The sequence below is a fragment of the Maylandia zebra genome, linkage group LG23, assembly GCF_041146795.1.
Source record: "Maylandia zebra isolate NMK-2024a linkage group LG23, Mzebra_GT3a, whole genome shotgun sequence".
Lineage (NCBI taxonomy): Eukaryota > Metazoa > Chordata > Actinopteri > Cichliformes > Cichlidae > Maylandia > Maylandia zebra.
The window spans coordinates 10,301,375-10,319,642 of record NC_135188.1 but is presented as its reverse complement, the minus strand read 5'-3'; the positions used below and the strand labels follow the sequence as shown (position 1 = coordinate 10,319,642).

At 37.6% G+C, this 18,268-nt stretch overlaps 1 protein-coding gene and 1 long non-coding RNA gene across 2 annotated transcripts; one reads left to right on the top strand and one right to left on the bottom strand.

Annotated features, from left to right (window-relative positions):
• Positions 1 to 28: 28 nt before the first annotated feature.
• On the bottom strand, positions 29 to 5,839 carry stx6 (syntaxin 6). Its single transcript, XM_004557040.4, has 8 exons — positions 5,632 to 5,839; positions 3,970 to 4,139; positions 2,848 to 2,942; positions 2,643 to 2,699; positions 2,371 to 2,499; positions 2,188 to 2,294; positions 1,714 to 1,808; positions 29 to 1,433 (listed from the first exon to the last, which is right to left on the bottom strand). Exons 1-8 carry the CDS (start codon positions 5,664 to 5,666, stop codon positions 1,357 to 1,359), a joined length of 765 nt encoding a protein of 254 aa, XP_004557097.1. The 5' UTR covers positions 5,667 to 5,839; the 3' UTR covers positions 29 to 1,356.
• Positions 5,840 to 6,985: 1,146 nt separating this feature from the next.
• On the top strand, positions 6,986 to 16,430 carry LOC143415161 (uncharacterized). Its single transcript, XR_013095789.1, has 3 exons — positions 6,986 to 7,023; positions 12,601 to 12,633; positions 15,757 to 16,430. It is a non-coding gene; the product is annotated as an uncharacterized LOC143415161 (long non-coding RNA).
• Positions 16,431 to 18,268: the final 1,838 nt, after the last annotated feature.

The following is an 18,268-nucleotide window of genomic DNA, read 5'->3' as shown; positions in this document are numbered from 1 at the left end:
TTAATCTTTAGTGTAAAAGCAGGTGAAATTTTAGGTTTGTCACAATCTTTATTTCAGTTTGTTTTGCGTTTCAGTCAGACATCAGAACACTGAGATCATTTATTCAGGAAACATTTTAGCGGCCCCAGGAGAATTGCCACCGTCACGCCGTACCATAAACCCGATATCTAGGACAATGTGACTGGCTGTTGCTGCCGTCATCCATTTTCATGTTTTAACTAACTTGCTCACCAGCCTTCAGAATAGTACACTAAAGGAGCCACAGGAAGTCATCCACAGGTCAATAAGTCACTCAATATGCTGCACATGTGATAAATACAGGAAACAGAAATAAAAAAGACAACAAAATAAAACGGTTTCAGTCAAAAAACAAAACAGGAATTTTAGTGTTTCTACTTTAGCTGTAAAGTACTGCCATGAAGTTCAAACTGAACTAAACCAGTTTGAACTGAACTAAATGTGAGTTAAATTAAAATTAGTATTCAACACAACTGGATAAAAGTGTCTTTAAAGTGGACCTGCTCTCCTCACTTCCTGTCGTGTGTCTCCTGCTCCTGTGACGGATGTTTGTATTAAAGTTTCTAATAATTAGGTCACAGTGCATACCCTCCTGAGAACCAGCCTATTCATCATTTCCTCTCTAATGTACATTTGTTTTTGGTCTATATGTTTTGAATTATTTGTTCTACCCTACTAAGTCCTGACGTACTAAATAGAGGACATCCTGGGCTTTCCATTGAGATCTCATGTGTCTGGGTGGCCTCTTTTAGCTCCAAAAAGGAAGGAAATCACAAAAAGATTCCTTTTTCCTTGTTTCTCAGGAGGATATAGTTTTCCCTGTGAGCCAAGAGCTCAGACTGCTCTCAACATTTTTTCTATTCTTGAATCTGGAAGATGTCACAGAGAGGATAGAAGCCCCACCCACCTGCTGTTCATACCTTCTGTTTATGAGGGGCAGCCAATAAGACTGTCTTGAAGTGTTGGAGGATAAATTGAGGGGCTGCACCAAGGCCTAGTATCAAATAAAAGAAGGATTACTTTGAGCTGTGACTCACGCAAAGCTACTGTGCAAAGGAGCAGAATAAGTCCACATTAAACCCGAGTGAAACTTGTTATTTTCAGTTTTAAATAAAAAGAACAACCAATCAAAACCACACCAAACATGACCTTTGACCTCTGAGGTGGTTCTAACAGTTAAACACTCAAGGAACCAAAAGTGCTGTTCACTCCCGATCAGCAGGAAGAGTCCATTAGAGTCTAAATAAAGTTCAGCACAGTCCAAAGAATGTTCAGTAGAGTATAAATGGAGTCCAGTAAACGGGATTAAGATTTCATGTCGATAGGTGGAGGCATTGATCAGAGTATAAAGAAAAGGAGAATGATGATGAAGAGGATGGTAAGCAGCACGCCGATGGCACACCACTGACGACGATCTGCAAACACACAGAGTTAATAAGATGAGTACAGGTGAGTGCACCTCATCAATACAGGTAGTCACACTGACTCCAGCTCAGTTCAATCCGCAGAGGGAAGAACTACAGCAAGATCAATAATTCCATCATCATCATCATCAATAAATCCAAGTCAGCTTAAAGCTACAAAATTTCCTGCCCTAATTGATCATTTCTGATTCATCAGCTCTGAACATCTAAAACCCTGCCCACCCCTCTGAGTTAACTCATATCTTGTTTCATGTGCTGTTGGGCAGATTACCGCTGGTCATGTGGGACACCTTGGCGAGCTTCTTCATTACGTTGTCCAGTTTGGACTGAGTGTTGTCCATCTCATGGCCAAAGTCATCCAACATCCTGCAGGAAGGACATCAGTAAGTCTCTGACAGGTGCCTCCACTCCCCCCTCACCTCTTTGCTTATTACAGGCCAAATAAAGTTCCAGTTCAATTAAATTTTATTTGGAAATTACTATATCAGAAACTAAAAGATGTCTGAAGCTTTTTCATATACAAAAGAGCAGACAATGAGCCGCTATGGTGAGGAGCAAGAACAGGAAGTGACCTTTAATCGTCACATAAAAAAAAACACAACAACAAAAACAAACATAATGCCTTTGAGAAAGCACCAACATAGGGATCACAGGAACTTTAGTTTACCGAATCACCTTTACCACTCTGACATTTTGTAGTCACATGACGTTCCCACCCACCCCTCTTACTACACTCGGTTCTTACACGGCCTGCTCATCCAGCTCCATGCCGATTCGCTCCGACATGTTCTTCAGGACTCCGATGGTTCCCGACACAAGTTCCAGCTGCTCATCCTGCTGCTCCGCAATCAGCTATCAGAGACAGGAAACACTTTAGCGGCATTGTAAAGGTGGAAAACTTGTTTAGGTTTCTCAGGTGTTCTTGTACCTGCTGCTGGACCTGCTGTTCCTCGATGATCTGAGAGTTAGCGTTCTGTAGCTGGTGGTCCAGTCGGCTGTACTTATCTGCACCAGGCTGCCATATGGGGCCCTGAGCACCACGTTCACCCAGCAGAGCCTGAAGGTCACAACAACAGTTACACGTGCACCAAGACCAGGTATACAGGAGGACCCCAAGAGGATCCAACTGAGATCTTGTGGTGCCCTGAAGGTTCTGCAGTCTCGGGTAATGGATCACCCGTAGGCAGGTGTGACAGTTACCTGTTTGTTCTTTCGGTCAGAAGCAGCAGGTGGAATCGACATCTGAGCTTTCATTTCCTGCAAAACAAACACAGCAGCAAATCAAATCGATCAATTCTGGACATCTCAGGTAATCAATCACCTGAACGATCTACCTTGTAAATTATTAGAATATGACTGGGTCCTTCTGTCTGAGCCATTGATCTCCTGTTGTCAATAAAGTTACCTTGACGGCAACCCGCATGCTGTTGATGAAGGCCTTCCTCTTAGACAGCTCGGCAGCATCCAGGTTGAACTTCTTTGGGTTCGACTCGACAATACGTAAACTTACCGTTAAGAAGAATTATCTTATTTTCATATAAAACATGTTACATAATGACAATGTTGGTGACGTGACCTCAACTCAGGGGTGGCATGTAGCCCCCTAATGCATGCTAAAGATGAAAGTAAAACCTAGTTCAGCTCAGAGAGCATATTTAACAAGATAAGAAACACATTTTAATATATTAGCTGAAGTTAATGACAAAAAATCACAACAACAGTTGCTTTATAGTGTTAGGTTAGGTAAAGGCCCGAGAAAACTGAAAAAAACCCAACAATCAGACGACCTATGTGCACGCACTTGGCGACAGTAGAAAGGTGGAGGTTTCTTCCTTTTAACAGAAGGAAACCTCCAGCAGAACCATGCTCAGTGAGGGGTGGCCTTCTGAGAGATCAGTTAGGGATGAGGGGATGAAGACAGAACCATGCTGTGGAACAGAGCCAGAGAAGCAAAAAGAAAAGTTTGAAGCCTAACCCTAATCTTAAAAGTAGAAATAGTGTCTGTCTCCTGAATCAAAACTAGAAGCTGGTTCCATAGAAGAGGGACCTGTTCTAATAAATTCAACACGATCACTTACTCTGTCTTCACAATCAGTGATTGATTGGAGCCAATTTCAGTGTTTGTAAATATGTAATTAATGATTACTAATTGATTGATCTGCTCTCAGCATGTACGAGGAAACGGGTGTCAATCAGCAGCTTCAGATGCAGTGGGAGGGGAGGAGTCTGTTAACCCTCCTCTTCTTCATTAAATTGTCATCAAACAGACTCTAACCATTTATGAACCAATCAAATTGCTCCATCTCACCTTGTGCACCAGGTCTATGTGAAGATTTACAAACAAAACTGTCTTCACTGTCCAGGGTTTTGAGGTGATACACATCTCTTCTTCTTCATTCTTTCTTTTTCCACAGCTGAACGAATCAGCCAATATCAGATGCTCTAATCATAAAACTGTATTCACCTTTCCAGTACGCCTGTATATACACCTGTGCGTGTTTCTGCTGGCTTCACATTTGAAGGATATTGATTGTCTCGTCAAGGTCCTCTAGGTCCCACTCGATGGAGCGCAGGCTGTTCCTCAGCTCATTGGTCGTCCAGTCTATCTCCTCCTTGGAGGCTCCGCCTCCCTCCACCATCAGTTCGCTCCATCTATGATGGAGGCTCTGAGCAGCGTTGACTGCTTTCTGCACCTCGCTAAAAAAACAAAACAAAAACAAAAAAACAAACAGGTGAAGTTGAGCTTCAGAGGAACCTTAATAGCACAAACCAGAAACAGAACCAGGTCTATCTGCTGCAGGGTGTTTTCATGTGACGTAAGATAACTGGAAAACTAAATAAATACAAAACTGGAGGGTCAACTTTATGGATCGTTTACTGATCAGTGTTTAAATGTCCAGCAACAATTTCAGTCAAATCTGCACAGCCACCCGGTTGTTATTTTACAGAGCCAAGGAATCAAAATGTTTTTAAAATCACATGGCTCACTATCTGTACTCTGCCATGTCCCCCATTCTCCATGCAAAATATGAAAAAGAAGAAAACATGTGAAGGAACTGATTATGTCAAAACAAAAAGCTACTTATAGAAAGGAACCTATTAGGGTGAAGTAATGTTACACCTGTAAACAGGTTATATATCACTGATCAATAAAATCAAACATCTCATCTGTAACGTTCAAACAGGCTGAAATCAGAAGCGATATAAGCACAAGCTGTGGTCCTGTGTGTGAATCAGGAGGAGATACAGGTGTTCCCTCATGTGACAAGTGATTAAGGTGCTTGAGAGGCCAGCCTCGCCCACCTGAGATCAGAGGTGAAAACGTCTTAAGCCTCTGAAGTTTGCACAGTGTATTATACAATCATCATGGAGGTCACTTTCATTTAACATGATGCAGTTGCTGCTGTGTGGTGGTTTATACGTTCAAGGAGACACAGTTCACTTTGGGATTCATTGGGAACATCATGAGAGAACACACACCACACCCCTCACAGATCACTGAGGAGGAGCATCATAAAAGTTGGAGACACCAAGAGACCATAGAAAGTGATCAGGAGAGCGTTCTGCGATTGGCTGCAGACACTATAAAGCTGTGGTGGAAACGAAGCCAGTGCACAAAGTGTTCTCCACCACGGATCATCCTGATCTCGCCTGCTGCACAAACTGCTTCACCTCCACAACATACAGGAGGTCTGTGACTCTCTGATAAACATACACCTATCTGGAAATGTCATCATTACTATTAATAACAATATTATTATTATTCACCCACTCATTCATTAATTCTCTGTCGCCTATCCAAATGTTATTATTATATTATTTTAATTGTTGCTGTTTCAGCTTCATTCCACCTGCTCCAAACAGAAGCTGGTAAATTTGATCTAAATAGAGTCTCTCACTCTTTCTCATCATCATCATCGTGGTACACACAGACGGTCTAAAACACCTCCTAAAACTTTAATCTGATAAAAAACACACAAAGCTAACAGGCTAACATGCTAATAAACTAACTGTGAAGACACGTTTATGTTAACGTTAGCACGTTAGTTGCCGTGAATCTGCTCCGGCACACACGTCGGTCTCACTATTGACGGAAACAGATCAACGATCAGATCGATTATGGATCAGCTATCACCTGTCCGCAGGCTAATGTTAGCTGCTAGCCCTGTGTTAGCGACGCGGTTCTGACCCTTTGACGACGAAGAACGGGTCTTCCATGGACATCCCGCCGGCTCTGTTCACTCCATCACCCACTTTCTCGTAACCGAATCCGCGGATTCTGATTTCCGCCGGTCCGTCCTCACGAAGCCGCTAACGGAGCCGCTAACAGGCTTTGTTTACACGTAGCACAGGAAACAGCTCCGCGATGGCATTCTTCTTCTTCTTCTTCTTCTTCTTCTTCTTCTTCTCCGACTCTTACTACAGTTTCCAAACAAGAAAACAGTGCCACCAGCAGTTGCGGGGAAATAACATTTAATTGCAATATTATACAGTGGTCCCTCGCGATTCACCTTTCGCGGAATCGGTGTTTCGCGGATTTTTTTTTTTTTTTGTGTGTGCAATTTTGCATGATTTATTTTATTTTATTTTTTTTAAAGCGCATTGTGTTCTCCGTCCTGATTGGCTGTAGATCATTGATTGTCAATCAATCTCGTGCCGTGGTCCTGTACAGTACAGAATGAGTTCAGCTTGTCCAATTTACATAAATCTTCGATCGCTAGTAGTGTGACTCTGAAGTGCATTATTGTATGTTTGTTTTCTCCCCAACAAACACAACAATGTCGATGAAACGTTTTGCACCGTCAAAGGCAACTGTGGGTGCCTTTGGTTTCATTCTATAATACTGGACTTATTTTTCTACCAAGGTTTCACCTTTGAGGGTGTTTAAACAAGAGAGAAGAGTGTGAAAATGGTCATGCCTGTCTGAGAAAAGTGTATAAAGTGTGTAGTGAGGGCAAGGGCGTAGATTTGGTTTTGGCATTGGTGGGGACGGATGATTCAACCACCGAACCCTGCCCTGTTTCTTTTTTTTTTTCCCTTTTAGTCTTTGCTCAGTGGCGTGTCCAGCGGGGTGGCCTGGGGGGGGGGGCACAGGCCACACCCCCCCCCACCCCCCAACCAGACTGGCCACCCCAAAGGCAAAACAATAAAATTCAATCAAATATCAAATGTACGATTATGTTTTTACGGTGAAGATCAGATATCCGAGTGTAAGTGAATGTAGCATCGGTTTCTGCGCTATGTGCATCACGTTAAGAGTTATGAGTTATAAGATATAATCTAAGTCGTAACATTGCTGTATGGAGCTGCAGATTTGGTTGCAGGTAAACATAGCTGGACTGGCCATCGGGCATACCGGGCATATGCCCGGTGACTTATTTTTTATTTTTTTTGTAATGGCATGAACAATGAGAGGTGGTGGATTGGCCAGATGCAGGTCGATGTGTAAAAATAACTCAGTTGTTTGGTGGTGTCTATGGTGGGGCTTCCACAGAGGCCAGCAGGTGGATGAGGGAAGGTGAGGCAGGAGGAGAGACCCGAGGCAGCCGCCGGTCCGAGTGTCAGGTGAACTGAACTTCAGGTAAGAAGTTATGACCTGCAGTCTATCTGGGTCAGATATATACCAAGTTTAGGTGGAGTTTATTTTCGTTGTGCTGACTTTTTACCGTCAGTTACAATAACTCGTACTGCGTTCTAGCCAGCTTGACAGAGTTTTTATACAGTACAGCTGGGTGGGTGCTATGATGTTACTGGTAGTGAACTTTATTTTATTCATAAGGTTAGTTAGTAGAGTTGCGAACGGCTCCTTAAAAAAGAAATGGAATAAAAACAACAGAATTTGAATGAAAACAACGGAATTAAAATGAAAAGAACAGAAATAGAATGAGAAGAATCGAATGTGAATGAAAAGGACAGATTTTGAATGAAAACAAAAGAATTAGAATGAAAAGAACAGAATTTGAATGGAAAGAACAGTATTTGAATGAAAGCAACGGAATTTAAAGGAAAAGAATGGAATTTAAATGAAAAGAACAGAATTTGAATGAAAAAAAGAATTAGAATCAAAAGAATGGAATTTGAATGAAAAGAACGCAATTTGAATGAAAACAAAAGGGTTAGATTGAAAGCACGGGAATTTGAATGAAAACAACGGAATTAAAATGAAAAGAACAGTATTTGAATGAAAACTACAGAATTTGAATGAAAAGAACAGTATTTGAATGAAAACTACAGAATTTGAATGAAAAGAACAGTATTTGAATGAAAACAACGGAATTAAAATGAAAAGAGTAGAATTAGAATGAGAAGAACTGCATTTGAATAAAAACAACAGAATTTGAATGAAAACAACGGAATTAGAATGAAAAGAAGAGAATTTGAATGAAAACAACGGAATTAGAATGAAAACAACGGAATTTGAATGAAAACAACGGAATTTGAATGAAAAGAACGTAATTTGAATGAAAACAAAAAAAATAGAATGAAAGCACCGGAATTAAAATGAAAAGAACAGAATTAGAATGAGAAGAATTGAATTTGAATTTTAAGATTTTAAATGAAAACAAAAGAATTAGAATGAAAAGAACACAATTTGAGAACAAACAATAGAATTTGAATTAAAAGAACAGAATTTGAATGAAAGCAACAGAATTTAAAGGAAAAGAATGACATTTGAATGAAAAGAACAGAATTTGAATGAAAACAAAAGAATTGGAATCAAAAGAATGTAATTTGAATGAAAACAAAAGGGTTAGATTGAAAGCACGGGAATTTGAATGAAAACAACGGAATTAAAATGAAAAGAGTAGAATTAGAATGAGAAGAACTGCATTTGAATAAAAACAACAGAATTTGAATGAAAACAACGGAATTAGAATGAAAAGAAGAGAATTTGAATGAAAACAACAGAATTTGAATGAAAACAACAGAATTAGAATCAAAAGAATGGAATTTGAATGAAAAGAACGCAATTTGAATGAAAACAAAAGCATTAGAATGAAAGCACGGGAATTTGAATGAAAACAACGGAATTAAAATGAAATGAAAAGAATTAGAATGAGAAGAACAGCATTTGAATAAAAACAACAACGTTTGAATGAAAACAACGGAATTAGAATGAAAAGAACAGAATTTGAATGAAAAGAACAGAATTTGAATGAAAGCAACATAATTTAAAGGAAAAGAATGGAATTTAAATGAAAACAAAAGAATTAGAATGAAAGCACGGGAATTTTAATGAAAACAACAGAATTGAAATGAAAACAAAAGAATTAGAATGAGAAGAACAGCATTTGAATGAAAATAACAGAATTTGAATGAAAACAACAGAATTTGAATGAAAACAACGGAATTAGAATGAAAAGAAGAGAATTTGAATGAAAACAACAGAATTTGAATGAAAACAACAGAATTAGAATCAAAAGAATGGAATTTGAATGAAAAGAACGCAATTTGAATGAAAACAAAAGCATTAGAATGAAAGCACGGGAATTTGAATGAAAACAACGGAATTAAAATGAAATGAAAAGAATTAGAATGAGAAGAACAGCATTTGAATAAAAACAACAACGTTTGAATGAAAACAACGGAATTAGAATGAAAAGAACAGAATTAGAATGAAAACAACAGAATTTGAATGAAAACAACAGAATTTGAATGAAAACAACAGAATTAGAATCAAAAGAATGGAATTTCAATGAAAAGAACGCCATTTGAATGAAAACAAAAGAATTAGAATGAAAGCACGGGAATTTGAATGAAAACAACGGAATTAGAATGAAAAGAACCTAATTTGAATGAAAACAAAGGAATTAGAATGAAAGCACGGGAATTTGAATGAAAACAACGGAATTAAAAATAAAAGAACAGCATTTGAATAAAAACAACAGAATTTGAATGAAAACAACGGAATTAGAATGAAAACAATGGAATTTGAATGAAAACAAAAAAAATAGAATGAAAGCACCGGAATTTGAATGAAAACAACGGAATTAAAATGAAAAGAAAAGAATTAGAATGAGAAGAACAGAATTTGAATGAAAACAAAAGAATTTGAATAAAAAGAGTAGAATTAGAATGAGAAGAACAGCATTTGAATAAAAACAACAGAATTTGAATGTAAACAACGGAATTAGAATAAAAACAACAGAATTTGAATGAAAACAACAGAATTAGAATGAAAAGAAAAGAAAAGAATTTGAATGAAAAGAACAGAATTAGAATGAAAAGAAAAGAATTTGAATGAAAAGAACAGAATTTGAATGAAAACAAAAGGGTTAGATTGAAAGCACGGGAATTTGAATGAAAACAACGGAATTAAAATGAAAAGAACAGAATTTGAATGAAAACAACAGAATTAGAATGAAAAGAAAAGAATTTGAATGAAAAGAACAGAATTTGAATGAAAACAAAAGAATTTGAATAAAAAGAGTAGAATTAGAATGAGAAGAACAGCATTTGAATAAAAACAACAGAATTTGAATGTAAACAACGGAATTAGAATAAAAACAACAGAATTTGAATGAAAACAACAGAATTAGAATGAAAAGAAAAGAATTTGAATGAAAAGAACAGAATTAGAATGAAAAGAAAAGAATTTGAATGAAAAGAACAGAATTTGAATGAAAACAAAAGGGTTAGATTGAAAGCACGGGAATTTGAATGAAAACAACGGAATTAAAATGAAAAGAACAGAATTTGAATGAAAACAACAGAATTAGAATGAAAAGAAAAGAATTTGAATGAAAAGAACAGAATTTGAATGAAAGCAACGGAATTTCAAGGAAAAGAATGGAATTTGAATGAAAAGAACAGAATCAAAGAATGGGATTTGAATGAAAAGAACGCAATTTGAATGAAAACAAAAGGGTTAGATTGAAAGCACGGGAATTTGAATGAAAACAACGGAATTAAAAATAAAAGAACAGCATTTGAATAAAAACAACAGAATTTGAATGAAAACAACGGAATTAGAATGAAAAGAAGAGAATTTGAATAAAAACAACAGAATTTGAATGAAAACAACGGAATTAGAATGAAAAGAAGAGAATTTGAATGAAAACAATGGAATTAGAATGAAAACAATGGAATTTGAATGAAAACAAAAAAAATTAGAATGAAAGCACCGGAATTTGAATGAAAACAACGGAATTAAAATGAAAAGAACAGAATTTGAGAACAAACAATAGAATTTGAATGAAAACAATGGAATGTGAATGAAAAGAACAGATTTTGAATGAAAACAATGGAATTTAAAGGAAAAGAATGGAATTTGAATGAAAAGAGAAAAAAATAGAATGAAAGCACCGGAATTTGAATGAAAACAACGGAATTAAAATGAAAAGAAAAGAATTAGAATGAGAAGAACAGAATTTGAATGAAAACAAAAGAATTTGAATAAAAAGAGTAGAATTAGAATGAGAAGAACAGCATTTGAATAAAAACAACAGAATTTGAATGTAAACAACGGAATTAGAATAAAAACAACAGAATTTGAATGAAAACAACAGAATTAGAATGAAAAGAAAAGAATTTGAATGAAAAGAACAGAATCAAAGAATGGAATTAGAATGAAAAGAACAGCATTTGAATGAAAACAAAAGGGTTAGATTGAAAGCACGGGAATTTGAATGAAAACAATGGAATTAAAATGAAAAGAACAGTATTTGAATGAAAACTACAGAATTTCAATAAAAAGAGTAGAATTAGAATGAGAAGAACAGCATTTGAATAAAAACAACAGAATTTGAATGAAAACAACAGAATTTGAATGAAAACAAAAAATAGAATGAAAGCACCGGAATTTGAATGAAAACAACGGAATTAAAATGAAAAGAAAAGAATTAGAATGAGAAGAACAGCATTTGAATGACAACAAAAGAATTTGAATAAAAAGAGTAGAATTAGAATGAGAAGAACAGAATTTGAATGAAAACAACAGCATTAGAATGAAAACAACGGATTTAGAATGAAAAGAAGAGAATTTGAATGAAAAGAACGGAATTAGAATTAAAACAACGTAATTTGAATGAAAAGAACGTAATTTGAATGAAAACAAATAAAATAGAATGAAAGCACCGGAATTTGAATGAACAAAACGTAATTAAAATGAAAAGAACGGAATTAGAATAAGAAGAATCGAATTTGAATGAAAAGAACAGAATTTGAATGAAAAGAACAGTATTTGAATGAAAGCAACAGAATTAGAATGAAAAGAAAAGAATTTGAGAACAAACAATAGAATTTGAATGAAAAGAACAGAACTTGAATGAAAACAACAGATTTTGAAAGTAAACAACAGATTTTGAATGAAAACAATGGAATTTGAATGAAATGAACAGAATTTGAATAAAAGCAACAGAATTTGAATGAAAACAACAGAATTTGAATGAAAACAACGGAATTAGAATGAATACAACGGAATTTGAATGAAAAGAACGTAATTTGAATGAAAACAACGGAATTTGAATGAAAACAAAAAAAATAGAATGAAAGCACCGGAATTTGAATGAAAACAGCACCTTATCCATATCACAAGCAATGTTTGCCCTGGTTGATCAGCAGGGCAAATATTGCCAAGCATGGCGAATCCAGCCATGAATAGCATCAACTGCTATATCTTCACATGCATCTTCCATAGCTTGGGAAGGGGTATATGTGTGTGTGGATTTCGGTCATACACTTTCCATCTCCAGGCAGAAAAAGATTCCTTATAATGGGCTTGAGGAATGGAGAATATGGAGGGAGATAAACAACTAAAAAGTGTGGGTGGACAGTGAACCAGTTACCAACTCTGAAACAAACATGATACGTAATACAGACTTGGAGTGGTCACTATTGTGAAGCATAATCAGAGTATGCGTATGTACAGTACTGTAATTTATATACTGTTGAGAGTATGCATTAATTGTGGGATTGTATGGGACTTACTTCCACATGTATTGCAATTCATTGACTCTTTCTGAATTGCGTTCAAATGACACCCTGTAGAGCTGGTTCATCCTCAGATTATTTCTGAGGACACGTTCCAGTGTTGATAAGCTGACCTTATCAGTATTTTGAAACATGTTGTTGTCTTTTATTATTTTTCTTTGTATTTGCTGTGCTGTTATGGCATTATTTTCTAGAAGCATGTTAATGATTTCATTCTCCTGTTCAGGAGACAGAAGACGTTCCCGACCACCTCGTGTTGGTAAGCTTTCAGCTCTGCAATACAAATAGTATACTGTAAAATACTATGAATAGGCCTACTATGTAGGAATATAATATAGGAATACATTTCCCAAATACATGACACATACTTTACTTTCACATTCTACAGAACAGTCCACAGGCAATACTGTGCTACAGTAAAGTACTCATTGAGTACTGTAAGATTTCTTACCTATTCTCACTTCAGAAAGTCCGGATGATGGATGCTACAGTGCACCTGATCAAATTTGGCTGTACACTTTGCCTCCCTTATTGTTAGACCATGGTTGACCACATGGCCAACCAAAGTGGCTTTGAGCTCATCGGAGATTACGTTCCTTGGCCTTCATCGTCCTTGTCCTCCTCCTCTTAGTCTCACTCCTCTGGTTAGCATCCATTCCTCCAAAACAGAAGAGTTCACCTGTTGCCCTTTTATATAGCTCTGATTTCTTAATTGCAATTATGTGTGAAAGGTTTTTATCCATTTGGGCAGTGCATTTATTCCATCATATAATGTGTTTTCTGGGTACACTGTGCTATTTCAGGGTTCAGAGATTGATAGCTCCGTGTCAGAGGACTGGCTATGAATTTCAGACGGATCAGGCCTTAACTTAACAAAAAAGTTATCAATAGTTCTTTTCATCTTTTCTTATTACCCACAGCTAAATCCACTTCTGTCAGGCCTAGACTGCTCACTAGGGCTGGGTATCGTCACTGATTTCTATAATCCATTTGATTCCGATTCACGAGGTCCTGATTTGATCCAATTTTGACAGTCAGACATATTATAATTCTGATCACTTATCAGTACTGATACATGTGAGACTTCATCAGAGGTGTGAGCATCACAGCAGATGCCTTTGTGTCAAAAGTAACTGAAGTTTTATTTCCTGTTTGGTGGTTGTTGAAATAGTTTTGTGAGCTTTATCGTTTTATTCAAGCAACTCACCTCTCTCTATCCACCTGCACGTTCAACTGGACCATGGCCAATCAGAGAGGTCCTGCCCTTGACTAGCTCTGATTGGTTTAGACCAGGGGCGGAGCGTGGGGGTGGCTTACTGGGCTTAAGCCCGGGTTGTTTTGTCAGAAGCCCGGGGTCTTTTGGAGTGTAATTTTTTCATAGTTAGATGCCTGGCTGACATCTGTATAAAACAAAAAGTACACACAATATTCGAAGCACATAGTGCACACTGTGGGAATTTACGACTGTGTGTGAATTCCCCCTGATATTGGTATGATCCGAGCTCAGGCACTAAGGACTGAGTGAGAGGGCGGGGCAGCTGCTGCCTCTGAGTGCGCTGTTGGAGAAACGGAGCCAGCCATACTAAGGAGAGCTTAAGTTTGACCAGGTACCAAAACAAATCATTCGTACCGTACAAATAATGTAAATATGACGGTGTATCACGAAAGATTGATATCAAACTGATCGCTTGACCCATATTACGTTACTTGCTCTTCAAGTGAATCAACAAATGGCAAAATGAAAAGCCGAACAACAACAATGCTGTTTCTTTAGAGAGTCTTAGCTTACATGCAAGGCTGGACTGGGACAAAAAATCGGCCCGGGCATTTTGACTAGAGACCGGCCCACCAGGATAAAGATTGAAAATGTGACGTCATTCAGGGATAAAACCGCAAAGGATTCTGGGAACTTGTGGCAAGAGGTACTAGCGCACGCAGGCTTTCAATTGAACTCAGTTACACAGCGATAAAAAGAAACCCAAAAAATGGCAAGAAGCTGTTGTATTATTAACTTCAATAGCCGGTCGCATGACAGCCACGGGAAGCCGACGGGTAAAGAGATCGTTTTTTTTTTTTTTATCGGATTACGTCGTTGAAGAGAAATTTTTTAAGCCATGTTTCCGAAGTAAGAGCCGACGGATGGTCTGGATATACCAAATATAACGTCTCAGAACACTCCAGCTCACATGTTAGTCTGCTCCAAGCATTCCCACAAAGGTCAGAGTTTTTTAGTAGTTAATACGTCATTTTTCTTAACATAATTGGTGATATAGGTTACAAGCAAGTCTGGCGCTGAACAGAAATTGTCGCGCTATGCTCCTTTATTTATTGTGCATAAATAGTAAATTGTCCTGACACAATATTGTTTTTCGCTTCTGTTATTACCATGGTACATTGACAAAAACATATACTTTTATTCACAGGATAAAACAGTTGTTTTGTATCACTTATTGTCCATTGCGATTACAACATACAATATTACTGTCACTGCTACATTTCTGTAATGCTACTGTAACCGGTTTCTGCTTCATCCCGCTGCAACAGTTCGGCCCAAACAGACTCCTCGACTCTGCGTTGTGTAGTGTTTTTAAAAAGACAAGGAGTCTCTGATCGATCGTTGCCACTTTATTTCCTGAATGGAAACAACGGTGTATTATCAGTGCACAAGCTCGCCATACACCACTCCGCACAGCACACTCTCGTATGGCTACGGCAGACTGGCAGCGATTACTGCAGCAATATTACAATTTCTAATATACAATAAAATAACAGCAACAACAAATTATGTACCTGAATGGAAACAACGGTGTATTATCAGTGCACAGGCTCGCCACACACCACTCCGCACAGCACACTACGGCAGAACATCTCATTAGCATTCCGCTTTAGCATACAGTTTCACACATTACAGTTTTTTACAGACGCTAGGACACATTTCTCAATACTTAGGTCACTTTTGCAAAACTCTTCACACAATTCTCCTAACTGACCCTCAGCTTGGCAAAGCAGTTCATTCCACATTCAAAATGCACTACAACTACCAAAACACTGTATTCAGGTCTCAAATAAACTCATTCTTCCAGAACACTAGCAAAGGTTGACAGCCGACAAACACACTTTGTCACCCACAAAACAATGACCTAAAAAACACTAACAACATGTAGCATTACACAGTGTTTTCCTGTGTAAAACAAGGACACATCTCTGTTTATAATTTCAATATATGTTACTGGAATGAATCAGACATCATGTATTTATGTTTATGTATTTTTATTTTTTTGCACTAAGTAATCCCAAAATACAAGAATTCGTATACACACCATCCACTGATACACATACAATAGTAATGCTAATCTACTCGGTCTTCTCCATTTGGCCACAGGTTCTCATCCACATCACATCTTATGTCATCTAGGGCAACACACCTAGGAAAGAATCTTCTGGCATGCCAGAATTGAAGGAGTTGAAAAATTGAAGGAGTAACAACTGTGTAGATGTTCATCCACAATGAGAATCAGCTGTGGCTGGTTAAACTGCATTGTTAGATTTAAAATATGTTTCAATAAAATATTGCCGTTGGATTTTGCTGTCTTTTCAAGTTTTGCATTGTGTTATTGTTTTGACCATGAGTTTAACAGTTTTGAAAACAGTATGTAAGCACATGCAAAATGTCCTGTCCGTACAAAGGTTTTTGGCAGTTGTTGTGTCTGAGTGAGAAGATGATTCATGTAATTTGAGAGATGTAGTCATTGAATGCATTTTGTGCCAAAACAATGATAACTGGTCCTCAGTTTAGCCCACATAGACTTCTGTTGTGCTCACTGTGTGAGGAGTTTTGCAAACGTGACCTAAGTATTGAGAAATGTGTCCTAGCGTCTGTAAAAAACTGTAATAAACAAATGAAAAGTACATAAAACTGGTGTTGGACATGTGTCCACTAAGCACTTATTACACTCGGTGCTCGTCAGCTAATCAAACATGTTTTATGTGTCTGTACTACTTAGCTATATTGTGTGCGGAACAATACAACTCACCTCTCGTATGGCTACGGCAGACTGGCAGCGATTACTGCAGCCAGCCTCACCTAACCAGCCACACTGAGAGCGGGGGGGCGCTGTTTCCCCATTACACTGATATTTGTGGCAAGTGGAATAATACCACAAACACTGTTACACTACCAGAAATTATTTCCACTACTAATTAATTACCGTTGAGCTCAAAGGTCCTATTAATAAACTGTTAATGAATGTGTATTTATGAAGACGATTTGTGAGACTGGTAAACTTATGATACGTACAATAGTCTTTCGTCCTACACGGTGCATTTCAAGGTCCTGCACCCATCCGTCGGTAAACTGTACCTGGGCTTGTTGCAGTGACCTGAAGTTACTAAACTTCATGAGTGTATGCACTCACTCCAAGAACCGTGTAATTATAAATCTGAGCGTGGTGAAAGTGGGCAGCACACTGACGTCTTTTGTCCACTCTGTGTGCTCGTAAGGGTCTGACCCTTTCACTCCTTTGATTTTTTCCTCGTATCTTTTCTTTGTCTTTTCGTCGAGTCTGTCTTTGTACGGACCGGCATTGTTCTCCTTTTGTTTTGTACATTCCTTTTTTGTGCGGCAAAGAAAAAAAAAGAAGGTATTGGAACCGGAGAATGAACGTCTTGCGGTGCTGCAAATGCTTGCATTTGATGCGGTACTTGGATTGTTTTGCCACGAGTTCCCGGCATGCAATGCGCGAAAATCACGTGATTGCTAAACAAGGGGGAGGGTGCATCCAGCCTCCTCGGCTGTAATTGGTCCAGCCCAGAGTCGATCATGACCAATTGGCCAATCCAACACCTTTCATTATATATACCCTTCCTAAAAAAAATAAATAAATAAATAAATATCCATCGGCCCATAAAAACAAAAAATCGCCAGCGGCCCACCGGGCAAATGCCCGGTGGGCCGCTGGCCAGTCCAGCTATGCTTACATGTGTGTCTATTTCATATTTTCAGTTGTTACCCTCCACGGCTAAATAAATCGGTTTCAGTAATGCACTGATATACAAGAATGGACATAAGAAGCTTCTTTCAAAGAAAAAACTCTGGTAGTATTTTATATATTATGCTTTGTATGTTGTAGAGTATATTCCTATGCAAAACAAGAGGAACTTCAATACACAGCAGTATATTCACAGTTGAAACCAGATATTTACATACACTTTATGGAAAACACAAGAACATTTTTTTACTGTACAACATCAATTTAGAGTAAACTTGTTTTGTTTTGGATAAATAAATATTGAAATATCTTTTGAATTAGTTAAATGTCAGAATAAAGAGAGACAGAGCTTCCTATTTTTTATCACTTTCATCAAATTTAGGAGTACATGTACACTAAGTTTATTGTTAATTAATAAGAAAACTCCAGACAATTCCATTCTGAGCTGAAGAAGCTTCTGATAGGTTAGTAGAGTCCACGTGAGTAAATTGGTGGCACAGCTGTGGATGCATAAAAGGCAAAACAGAGCCTGTTTCTTTGAAATGGAAAAATTAAGAGATATCAACTAGGGGTGGGTTTTTATAATCGATTTATCGATTAAAATCGATTCTGGCTTGGATAATGTAAAATCGATTCATTAAAATCCTGAATCGATTTTTTAATATAAATTTATTTTGCCCGAAATGCCAGAATCTCTGGTGAAATCTCACAAAATTTCAACAACCACCAAACAGCTAAGACAATAAATGAGAGCAGGAACACAGATTCTGCACAAAGACTTAAACACACAGCACAACCCGCGGTTCAAATCAGTTAGATGTGGCCTTTCTCACGGTCGGGCTGAAAGCCGACAGCTCGCTGATTCTGATCTGTCCGCGCTTTGTGTTCACGCCCTTTATGCGCTGA

Excerpts from the sequence above, each read along its gene's own strand:
- stx6 (XM_004557040.4), bottom strand. The coding sequence starts at position 5,666 with ATGTCCATGGAAGACCCGTTCTTCGTCGTCAAAGG. Across the intron at positions 2,500-2,642 it reads CTGACCGAAAGAACAAACAG|GCTCTGCTGGGTGAACGTGG; the intron begins GTAACTGTCACA and ends TGTGACCTTCAG. Across the intron at positions 1,809-2,187 it reads GAGCTGGATGAGCAGGCCGT|GATGTTGGATGACTTTGGCC; the intron begins GTAAGAACCGAG and ends TCCTTCCTGCAG.